Here is a 12291-nt window from a genome sequence, read left to right as displayed (position 1 = left end):
AGAATTTTGGTAGATTATAACGACTGCATCTGCTATAACTTCCGCCATCTCTTTCAATACCCTGGGATGCATTTCATCAGGACCAGGGGACTTGTCTACCTTGAGTCCCATTAGCCTGTCCAGCACTACCCCCCCTAGTGATAGTGATTGTCTCAAGGTCCTCCCTTCCCACATTCCTGTCACCAGCAATTTTTGGCATGGTTTTTGTGTCTTCCACTGTGAAGACCGAAGCAAAATAATTGTTTAAGGTCTCAGCCATTTTCACATTTCCCATTATTAAATCCCCCTTCTCATCTTCTAAGGGACCAACATTCACTTTAGTCACTCTTTTCCGTTTTATATATCGGTAAAAGCTTTTACTATCTGTTTTTATGTTTTGCGCAAGTTTATCTTCGTAATCTATCTTTCCTTTCTTTATTGCTTTCTTAGTCATTCTTTGCTGTTGTTTAAAATTTTCCCAATCTTCTAGTTTCCCACTAACCTTGGCCACCTTATACGCATTGTTTTTTAATTTGATACTCTCCTTTATTTCCTTGGTTATCCACGGCTGGTTATCCCTTCTCTTACCGCCCTTCTTTTTCACTGGAATATATTTTTGTTGAGCACTATGAAAGAGCTCCTTAAAAGTCCTCCACTGTTCCTCAATTGTGCCACCGTTTAGTCTGCGTTTCCAATCTACTTTAGCCAACTCTGCCCTCATCCCACTGTAGTCCCCTTTGTTTAAGCATAGTACGCTCGTTTGAGACACTACTTCGTCACCCTCAATCTGTATTACAAATTCAACCATGCTGTGATCACTCATTCCGAGAGGATCTTTTACTAGGAGATCATTTATTATTCCTGTCTCATTACACAGGACCAGATCTAAGATAGCTTGCTCCCTTGTAGGTTCTGTAACATACTGTTCTAAGAAACAATCCCGTATGCATTCTATGAATTCCTCCTCCAGGCTACCCCCGTGCGATTTGATTTGACCAATCGATATGTAGGTTAAAACCCCCATGATGCCTCCATTATTCCCTTGATTATTGCCCGCCCCACCGTGAAGTTATTATTTAAAAAAGGGAGAGAGAAAACAGGGAATTATAGACCGGTCAGCCTGACATCGGTGGTGGGAAAAATGTTGGAATCAATTATTAAAGATGTAATAGCAGCGCATTTGGAAAGCAGTGACAGGATCGGTCCAAGTCAGCATAGATTTATGAAAGGGAAATCAGGCTTGACAAATCTTCTAGAATTTTTTGAGGATGTCACTAGTAGAGTGGACACGCGGGAGCCAGTGGATGTGGTGTATTTAGACTTTCATTTGACAAAGTCCCACACAAGAGATTAGTGTGCAAAATTAAAGCATATGGTATTGGGGGTAATATACTGACGTGATTCTCAGAATGTCAGGCAGTGACTAGCGGGGTAGCGCAAGGCTCAGTGCTGGGACCCCAGCTATTTACAATATACATTAATGATTTAGACGAAGGAATTGAATGTAATATCTCCAAGTTTGCAGATGACACTAAGCTGGTTGGCAGTGTGAGCTGTGAGGAGGATGCTAAGAGGCTGAAAGGTGACTTGGACAGGTTAGGTGAATGGGCAAATACATGGCAGATGCAGTATAATGTAGATAAATGTAAAGTTATCCACTTTGGTGGTAAAAACAGGGAGGCAGATTATTATCTGAATGGTGACAGATTAATAAAAGGGTCGATGCAACGAGACCTGGGTGTCATGGTACATCAGTCATTGAAAGTTGGCATACAGGTACAGTCGGCGGTGAAGAAGGCAAATGGCATGTTGGCCTTCATAGCGAGAGGATTTTAGTATCGGAGCAGGGAGGTTTTACTACAGTTGTACAGGGTCTTGGTGAGGCCACACCTTGAATATTGTGTACAGTTTTGGTCTCCTAAGCTGAGGAAAGACATTCTTGCTATTGATGGAGTGCAGCGTAGGTTCACCAGACTGATTCCCGGGATAACAGGACTGACATATGAAGAAAGACTGGATCGACTAGGCTTATATTCAATGGAATTTAGAAAAATGAGAGGGGATCTCATAGAAACATATAAAATTCTGACAGGACTGGACAGCTTAGATGCAGGAAGAATGTTCCCAATGTTGGGGAAGTCCAGAACCAGGTGTTAAAGTCTAAGAATAAGGGGTAAGCCATTTAGGACCGAGATGATGAGAAACTTCTTCACTCAGAGAGTTGTGAGCATGTGGAATTCTCTACCACAGAAAGTTGTTGAGGCCAGTTCGTTAGATATATTCAAAAGGGAGTTTGATGTGGCCGTTACGGCTAAAGGGATCAAGGGATATGGAGAGAAAGCAGGAATGGATACTGAAGTGCATGATCAGCCATGATCATATTGAATGGTGATGCAGGCTCGAAGGGCCGAATGACCTACTCCTGCACCTATTTTCTATGATTCTATGTTTCTAACAGATGTGGTTCAGATGATGTCATTGAGTGTGGAGAGCACTGACCTTACCCGATCACTCCTGGACGCCATCCGTGGGGTAAGTGACGAGGTAGGGTACTGTCGGGAGAAGTAACAGCAATGACACAAGAAATGGGAACGATATCCCAGACCATCAGTGAGGGAAAAGTGGCCATGAAGGAGGGAATGTCAGAGGTAATGCAAACACTGTCACTGACCACGAGAGAGGGAATGTTGCAGGTCGTTGAGACACTGTCAGGGCACATGAGGGTACGGCATGTTGGAGTTAGCTGCTACAATAAGGGAACATGCCCAGACCCCACACCCTTTGACAGAATCAACAATCACTCCCACTCCAATTCCCACACCAGCCTCTGAAGAGCCCAAAGCCGGGCCCTCCAACTTGCCGCCTGGGCCCTCCAACTTGGTGCCTGACGCCTGTCCCCCCCAAGAGGTGCGCAGAACCCAAGATTCTCGAAAGAATAAGCTTGGTACCAAGCCTAGAAACACTGCGCCACCGTCTGCAGGTAGGGGTGGTAGTGTCCAAGACCAAGCGCAACGGGCCGTCTTAGAATAAGGTGCAGGAGAGATCGGTGCAGCCTTTCTTTGCTGCTACTATTGTTGTTACTGTTAACTTATAAAAAACTTTTATTTGAGATGTAAATTTACAAATTTATAAAAGATTTTAAGTGATCTTAAAAGTAAAGTTTGATACAAGAATAATTTTATTAAAGTTAAGTACATTGTTAAACTTCTGAATAAAATATATTTTACATTAAAACTGAATCATGTTCCATTAACACAACATAACATTACAACATTACGAACAGCTCAAAACAGCAAACATGGTCCATGTGGAACAGTTGTCGCTGAGCCCTCGGGCATCAGTCATGTGTTCACGGATGAGCTGCTGGCGCAAGGCTCAAGCAACCGTTAAAGGGGCACGAAGGTCCGCCCTCCTCCGCCGTCGTGCTCTGGCCTCAGGCACTTGCATGGCTTCCTCATCATCCTTGTTGTCCTCCCCCTCCTCGTCATCTGCATCTTCCACATCATTATCATCAGCCACTCTTACCACAGATCGGTCTTCCACTACCAGGTGCTGCTGCCTCATGATGACTAAGTTATGCAGCATGCAGCACACAACAGTGAACTGACCAACAATCTCAGGTGAGTACAACAAGTAGCCTCTGGAATGATCCAGGCATCAGAAACGCTGTTTCAAGATGCCAATGATCCTCTCGATAATGCTGCGCTTCGCAATGTGCAACATGTTGTCTTCACTGTCAGCTTCCGTCCGGGTTACGTGTAGGGGCGTCATGAGCCAGTTTGTCGAGGCCGTACCCTTTGTCTCCCAGTAGCTAGCTCTGTCCTTCTGGCTGCTGCTGCTGAAATATAGCAGATATAACACTGTTGCATAGGATGAAGGCATCATGGGTGCTCCCAGGGTAGCTTGCATCGACTGACATGATATGATGCATGTCGTCACACACGAGCTGCACATTAATGTTCCTATACATCTCGGAATCCTCCAAAGGTGCTCACAAGGCGATGTGAGTACAATCAATGCAGCCCTGTACCTTTGGGAAGCCAGCAATCCTGGAGAAGACCACAGCCTGTCATGGGTTGCTTGAGCGGTCATGGAGAACTTTATGAAGTCATTTCTCCGCGCACACAGTGCAGCCGTCACCTGCCGAATGCAGACATGTGTTGCATGTTGAGAGATGGCGCACATATCCCCAGCTGTAGCTTGAAACGAACCGGAGGCATAGAATGAAAGTGCAACTGTTCCTGATGCAATGAAGTCGAATCAATTGTCTCCTACGTAGCATCATGATGCAGAAGGCTCGCACAAGGTATGGCATTGTCAGTATTGCCCCTATACTTAAATTTAACCTTTGAAAGAAGCTGACAACGGCAGGAAAGCAGGCAGGCAGGACAGGTTCGCAGTTCTCCCTCTCCCCAAGGTCTGTATTGATGGATCACACCCAAAGGTCTTGTGACTTCTCCTCTTCCACCCCCCCTCCCCCCACCCCCCTTAACTAACTGAAGTCTTGTGATTTCACCCATTCTCTCTTTCCTTCCCCCCTCCCCCATTGCAGTCTTCAGTGCAGAAGGCTTCTGATCGGCACCTCGCTCCCCACGCTCGAAGCCTTCCAATCGGCACCTCGCGTTCTCTTTCTCTCTCTCCTTCTCCTCTCCCCCCCCGCCCCCCTTCATGGCTTGTTTTGTAGCCGAGCCCCGAACCTGGGCGCGGGGTCGATTCTGCCGGCCAAACCTACAACCCTCCAGCCCTGCTTCAAGACGTTTGGTGGTGGCGTGTGAGCGAATAAAAATAAAGAGAAAACTTCTGAAATCCAACAAATTTACACTTGTATGTTGACAGGTTAAAAAAAGGTTGAACTTTATTATTGATTTTGACAGTGTTCTTGACTCCCTCCAAAATCTTTGATTTAAAAACAATGGCGTCTTTCAGCGCCGATTTGTGAATGTGCACTGGTTTTCCTAAGTGCCCAGAAGGTTTTTCGGGAGCGGCCAGATACACCGATCTAGGAGGAAAAAATGTTGGCCAATCTGCGAAAAATTGGTAAAAACGGTGTAAAAAAAAAATTGGCCTCGAAAAATCGTAACTAAGTCAGTTACACCAGCGCAGATCGCAGGGGGAAACTTGAAAAAAAATTAATTCGCCAGAAAAAACAGCGCGCGACAAAAAAACCACGCAGATGACAGGGGAAAATTGGGCCCATAGTTTTGGAAAATTGCAAGATCATGAAAATTGCAGATGAGATGAGATTCTGGCTAATAACCAACGGTTCTGGAGCCTTAAGGGTCTTGCATGACTGCCTTCGAGGGAGAGGACATAGGTTCCTGAACTGGCTACACGTCTCAGTAAGGAGGAAACGAAGGGTGGGGATACGGAGATAAGTACATCAAGTGAACACATATTTGTCCAATAGATTTTTCATATTTTCAGTACATAATGTAACATAGAAGGGAGAGATGGAAAGTGCACGGAGGAGGGGAGGGGGTGGGCAAAGAGTGGTAGAGCATGGTGAAAGAAAGTGGGGGATGGGTGTGAAAGAGAGTGGGGCATGGTCATGGTAAAAGCAATGCACAGGGGTGAGCATAGAAGGGAAAAAGAGCGAATGAGTGGGGAACAGTGTGGGCAAAAGAGCAGGCGGGGGTGCTGGAGTGGACGGAATGTAAATGCACAGGATGGGGGAAAGTTAGTGTGAAAGAAAGGACAAGCAGAGAGGGACACAAGCAGAAGGATAATTTTATGGGTGCACAGGAGGTGAACAAGTTATGAATAAAATGCACATTTTGTAACTAACATTTGATTTGTAAGATGTTTTGAATTCATCAACATGAAGATCATATTCATAAAACAAGTTACCTTCTGGCTGGTGAGCAACAGGCGTTTGGGTCTCTTTGGAGTACGACACCACTTCTCGAGGTAAAAAATCAACTTGCGTAATTTTTGTAATCACAAGTTTAGGCATGCGGCGGCTGTATCAACAAGTGAAAAAACATGTTATATATTTGCAAAATAAGCATGGAAATTTTAGTAGTACATTTAAAAACCATCTAAACTTCTGTTACTTTAAATTCAAAACACAAATCACGTTTTAGAATGAGAGGGAATGAAGACTAAGCAAGTTTATTCTAATACAAGATTATCCAAAGCTAGGGCCCAGCATTGCAGGTCAGATGCCCTGCCATAGTTAATCTCAATTATTTATTTTTTTTAATTAAAGGGGTATTCATGTTATCTATGTATAAATTCAAATAGATGCAGTGAGGGTGCCACTTAAAATACTGCCCACATGATAACTAAGTTAAGTGCATGGTAATGGTAAAATTACATTTAACAAACAGATTATAATTTAATTTTTTTGAAAGATTATTGTATAATTGTTTTATACAATAGACATAAAGGATAGTAAACAGATACATACCCAAGATCAGAGTCAGACTGCAGCTGGAGCACAGAAGGATCGGTATCCCATTGCAGTGCTCTAATTAGTTCACCCAACATAATAAAAGAAAGGAGACATACATTAACTCACAGAACATTAACTGATAAGATTACATAATGATTAACATCCAAAAGAGCAGAAATTGTAAGACTTCATACATTAGTCATTTTCATCAGTATTGAGCTCATAACTGAAAGTTAGCATGCTGGTCTTTTAACACAGAACATTGTGCCGAATACTGCTGGAAAAATAATGGCAAGTTAACGACAAATGAAAATCACCAACAAATTCAGGGGATTGAGAAATACGCCGTGAATTCCAAATCTCCAGAATTTTCTGGTCAATTTACACCGCTCCACCACTCACTTTGCACAAACGGCATCTTGCCTTTAGCCTCTTTATTTTTAAAAACTTGTTGGATTTGCACATTAATTGCCCATTAAAAATACAAAAAAACATACCACAGAAAGTTAAGTCTGGTAATTAACAGTACGAGTACCTTTTTAATGACGTGATCATTGTTAATGCAATGCTCATTTCTATGACCCAGAATGGGAACAATTTAAAGTGTTCAGTTTCATTCCTGCATGTAATGAATTGTTAAGGTTTTTAAAATGTCAAGTTTATTTTTTTTTCTTTGTCTCTTTTTTCCTCTCTCTTAATCCAATCTTTCTTTCCCTCTATTTCTCTTTCTGTACATGATTTGACTCTCATTCACCCTCCTTCTGTGTCATTCCCCTTTCATTCTCAAATCATTAAATCTCAGTGGTTAAAGAGATACACTGTTGGTCCCGCCATTAACTAAGGTCTCAGATGCCCTCACCGCATCATTATCAGCTCATACTTCCAGCATGTTACGGTGCAAAATTATTTCCTGTTGAAGGGTGCAGAGCAAGCCTAGCTCCACAGCAGGATTCGGCCATTATGTCCTATATGTTTAATGCTTCACAATCTCAGCACTACCAATTTGAGAGAGCTACCAACTACCAACACCAAAGAAAAACTGTCACCTGGAATTTCCACGGTGATTCTCTAGATCACCATCCTAACTTTGGCAGAAACCTTGGAGACACAGCATAAACCGTTCCCTAGGGTTTTTTGCCAATCTTCTACTGAAGTTATGTCAGGTAATTGGGAGAATCTTTGCGGAAATGCTACACTTGTATTTTTAAAAGTTTTATGTTAATTAAATAGGATTTTTAAATTCTGTATGTAACATGGTATTTCTAACACAACAGTCACATTGATTCTCTCACAACACAAGTACTTGATTATAGATAATTAAGATTAGATGATAGTGGTGGGTCGATCAAAACATGTTTTGATAAACTGTCAGTAGTAATTCTATTTGCTGACTTATTGAATTCATAGGACTTTCCCCCATCACCCTCTCTTGGTAAGCTATTCCAAAAACAGGCCACCATTTCAGAGAAGCAAGGCTTTCTTAAGTGGGACTTGAATCTACTGCATCAGATTAACTTTAGTTTCCTTGTTCTGACATCCTGTGCTATTGAACAGCGCTGACTGAATCAAAGTAGTCTCATTCAGATTGAGTACAAGGAGGTGGAGGAATTGGTCTTGGGTGTTGATAATGCTCTTGTGATGCACCTTGGGACATTTTACTACATTAAAGGCACTATATAAATTCAAATTGTTGTTGGGCGGTAACACAAAATGGATAATAATGAATCGGCAGCCAATTTTAGACCCCGCTCGGCCAATTTCACCATCCAAAAGTCTCAGATATATGTCAAACAAAGTTCTATTTCTGAATATCAAATTTAGCCATTTTGGTCTTCATGCAAATATTCTAAATTAATTGGTTATAGTTAAAAGCTGGGAGAGAAACAGAGCAAGCACCAAAAGTTTCAAATTCCTGCTTTTCAACTCAAGATGCCAAAACAGAACTTCTGTTCAATTCCTTGATGAGTGTTCCCAAGCAAACTTAACAGTATGCTTCATACAATTAACTGAATTAAAATACAATGATTCGTATGCCATAAGTTAGGTCGTCAATTATGCAAAAATCTATGCAAATGGAACAAAAGCAGTTTTTTTCCCACATTAACAGTCATCATCATCATAGGCAGTCCCTCGAAACGAGGATGACTTACTTCCACGCCGAAAAGGGATTGAGTTCCATGAAGGACCTAATATTCTGGATCACGAACTACATCTTGAAGGGTAGAAGATGCCTGTGCGTGGATTTTTTTAAAACTTGTGGTGGCCATTGCACAGCAGCCACCACACGGGCTTGACAGTACAATGTAAATTAACCATTTTGCGCTTTAAGTAAATACACCAATTAATAAAAATGTAGAATTATCAAAAATCAATTATGTAATCTAAGAGATAGATAATATAGCAATCAAAGCACAAATTAAAATAAAAATCAAAATAAAATTACAGGACTAAAAGCAAAATGTTTACTTTAAGATCTTGCCTAACCACATACATTGTTGCCTGCCACTCATTACCATCCACACAGATAGATGAATTTCAGTTTATTCCAGAATACATTCGACTCCGCTGATTAACTCAGGTTAGTGTTTCAGATTCAATATTCATTGAAATATAAGGAAGAAATATAAGAAAAAGAAGAAAATGAGCCACATTTGAGGTGCAATCACTGTTATGTAGGCAAATGGCAACAAATTGGCTTACACCAAAGTTCCACAAACAGTAAATGAGATGAATGACCAGATATAGGGCTTTATTTTCACCCCTTTTTTTGGCGTTTGCTTATTTGTTTTGAGCAATCTTGATTTTGCAACTTTTCTCAAAGTTTGCACGCCAGTGGCGACTGTCAGCACCGGATTTTTTGGCACAGGTCTGGTTGAAAACTGATTTCCGTGCCATTTTTGGCCATTTAACCGATTTTTGCTCACACCAACTTTTTTCAGGTCGGCGCACAGTGGCCTTGAGTTCCGATCGGAAAAACCTTATGTTAACTTAAGAAAATTGGCACTGAGTATATTTCTCAGTTTTTGGAGCGAGGGAAGAAGACAATTTAAAACACAAATTCATGATGATTTTTGCAGATTTAATTTTTCCCACAGAATGTCAGAAATTTAATTTTTTCCATGATATGCGAGAAGGCAAATTGCGACTTCTCCCCACCACAGAATCTCTGCTCACGGGGCTCCAGACACGGGAGCGGCAGGATCGCTCCCTCGGCCAGACATAAGCACAGCTCAGCGCTTGGATTCTACCCCCCGCACCCCCAAGCTTGTAAAGAAGTCCTGGAAGCGCGGTGGGGGCGGGGGGGAGGCGGATAGAATACAAGCGCCAAGCTCATGTGTTTCTGTCTGGCCAAGGGAGCGACCGGCGTCCTGCCGGCATGCTCTCTAAGCCGTGCATCGCAGATGGCACGACACAGCTGCAAACATATGCATTTCGGCAAAAGGTGTGTCGCATCTCCATAGAGACAGAGCTTAGTGTTGTGCATGCGTGCAGACCAAGGTATGGTCCATTCTACTAGGGTGTCACCCAGAAAAGGTGTGTGTGTTGTGCTTCAATAAGTACTGTCTCACAATAACAAGAATAACAAAATTAAGAATAATTAAGGGTGAAATTATTACTGTGCCTCATGTCGTAAGGTTGGTTTACATGCATACCATGCAGAGGTGACGGATAATACCCCACAATCGCAGAAACCAGATCGCTCGGGCATTAATGGGGAGAAGGCAATACCCTGATCAAATCTACAAAGGCAGGCACCCATACCCACACCTGAGTGAAGCAGACTGCATTTGCAGGCTGTGATTTAGAAAGGAGGTCATCACCGAGACCTGCCAGCTAATCAGGGCAACCATACAGCCAAGACGTGGCAGGAGGACTGCTCTACCTTTGGAAGTGAAGGTCATTGCAGCATTTGCCTTCTATGCTTCTGGCTCCTTTCAAGCAGCAACTGGGGGACATGTACTGCCTCTCGCAGCACGCCACACACTGCTACGTTCGACAGGTGACTGCTGCACTGTAAGCCAAAAGGGACCAGTTCATCAATTTCCCTACGACCACGCAGGCAATGCGAGACAGGGCTGTTGGGTTCTCCAGAATTGCTGGATTTCCAAAGGTACAGGGTGCGATCGGCTGCACCCACATCGCCTGGAGAGCAACTTTGGACAACTCCGAGGTTTATGGCAAAAGGATTCCATTCCCTACGTGTGCATCAGATCATGGCAGTGGATGACAAATACCCAGGTAGCATCCATGATGCTTTCAACCCACGGGAGAGCGTTATATCTACGATGTTTCAGGAGCTGCCAGGAGGGCACAGCTGGTTGCTCGGGGACAAAGGGTATGGGCTCGCCATCTGGCTTATGATCCTCCTACGCAATCCCCGCACTGAGCCAGAGCCTCGGTACAACATGTCACACATAATGACACGGAGCATCATAGAGCGGACAATCGGCATACTGAAGCAGCGTTTCCGATGCCTGGACCACTCTGGAGGCTAGCTGCAATGCACCCCTCACCACGTCGGTCAGTTCGCTGTTGTGTGCTGCATGCTGCACAAATTGGTCATCATGAGGGGCCAGGCACTGGACATTGAAGATCCTCCTGAAGGGAGAAGAGAGGGGGGGCGGCGGGGGAAAGAAGAGGACGAGGATGACAATGAGGATTGGAAGGACAGAATGTATAAATATAACGGTGAATCAAAAAGTAGGGTCAAAGCAGGGAAAAATGGCAAAAAAACAAATTTAAAAGCTCTTTATCAAAATGCACGTAGCATTCGCAACAAAATAGATGAGTTGATGGCACAAATGGGTATGATCTGATAGCCATTACACAGACGTGGTTGCAAGGTGACCTGGACTGGGAACTAAATATTCAGGGGTATTTGACAATTCAGAAGGACAGACAGAAAGGAAAAGGAGGTGGGGTAGCTCTGTTAATAAAGGATGAAATCAGTGTGTTCGTGAGAAATGATATTGGCTCAGAAGTTCAAGATGTTGAACCAGTTTGGGTGGAGATAAGTAATAAGGGGGAAAAGTCACCATTGGGTGTAGTCTATAAGCCCCCTAACAGTAGCTACGCTGTTGGACGGTGTATAAAACAAAAAATAATGGAGGTTTGTAAAAAAACGAATGGCAATAATTATGGGCGATTTTAACCTTCATATTGATTGGACAAAGCAAATTGGCCAGGGAAGCCTTGAGGAAGAGTTTATAGAGTGTATCTGGGATAATTTCCTTGAACAACATGTTGCGGAACCAACCAGGGAGCAGGCTCTCTTAGATCTGATACTGTATAATGAGACAGGATTAATAAATGATCTCGTAGTAAAGGATCTTCTAGGAATGAGTGACCATAACATGGTTGAATTTCAAATTCAGTTGGAGGGTGAGAAAGTTGGATCACAAACCAGTATCCTAAGCTGTAATAAAGGATGTTATGTAGGTAAACATTATAATTGTATAAGACTTACCACCAGAGAGCACACCTGTTGGAGGCCCAAGGGTCACCTGCACAACTCATGCAAGCAAGTATAAAAAGTTGTCTGCCATGCTGCTTTGGCACTCGGGAGTTTTATTAGAGAGACTAAGGTCACATCAGTTTAAGCTGACAGTACTCAGTCTTGTGGAGTTATTCTAAACAAAACAAAGGAGACTACAAAGGTATGAGGGCAGAGTTGGCGCAAGTGGACTGGGAAAAGAGATTAAAGTATGGGTCGGTTGATGAGCAGTGGCAGACATTTAAGGAGATATTTCATAACTCGCAACAAAAATATATCCCAATGAGAAGAAAAGATTGTAAGAGAAGGGATAACACCATCCGTGGCTAACTAAGGAAATAAGGGATGGTATCAAATTGAAAACAAGGGCATACAAGGTGAACAAGTCTAATGGGAGGCCAGAGGATTGAGAAATTTTTTAAAG

At 42.9% G+C, this 12291-nt stretch overlaps 1 protein-coding gene across 6 annotated transcripts in view; it reads right to left on the bottom strand.

Annotated features, from left to right (window-relative positions):
• Positions 1-12291, bottom strand: part of LOC139264489 (cytoplasmic dynein 1 intermediate chain 1) — a 532713-nt gene that overhangs the window by 333368 nt on the left and 187054 nt on the right. For all 6 annotated transcript variants that reach the window (XM_070881048.1, XM_070881047.1, XM_070881049.1 and 3 more), the window contains 2 exons: positions 6389-6448; positions 5827-5939 (listed from right to left, as the gene is read on the bottom strand). In XM_070881048.1, the coding sequence (XP_070737149.1) occupies positions 5827-5939; positions 6389-6448 (173 nt within the window). The remainder of the gene's footprint in view (positions 1-5826; positions 5940-6388; positions 6449-12291) is intronic.

This window comes from Pristiophorus japonicus, chromosome 5 (genome assembly GCF_044704955.1).
Source record: "Pristiophorus japonicus isolate sPriJap1 chromosome 5, sPriJap1.hap1, whole genome shotgun sequence".
Taxonomy (NCBI): Eukaryota; Metazoa; Chordata; class Chondrichthyes; family Pristiophoridae; genus Pristiophorus; species Pristiophorus japonicus.
The sequence above is the reverse complement of the archived record's forward strand: the minus strand, read 5'-3'. Positions and strand labels throughout refer to the sequence as shown.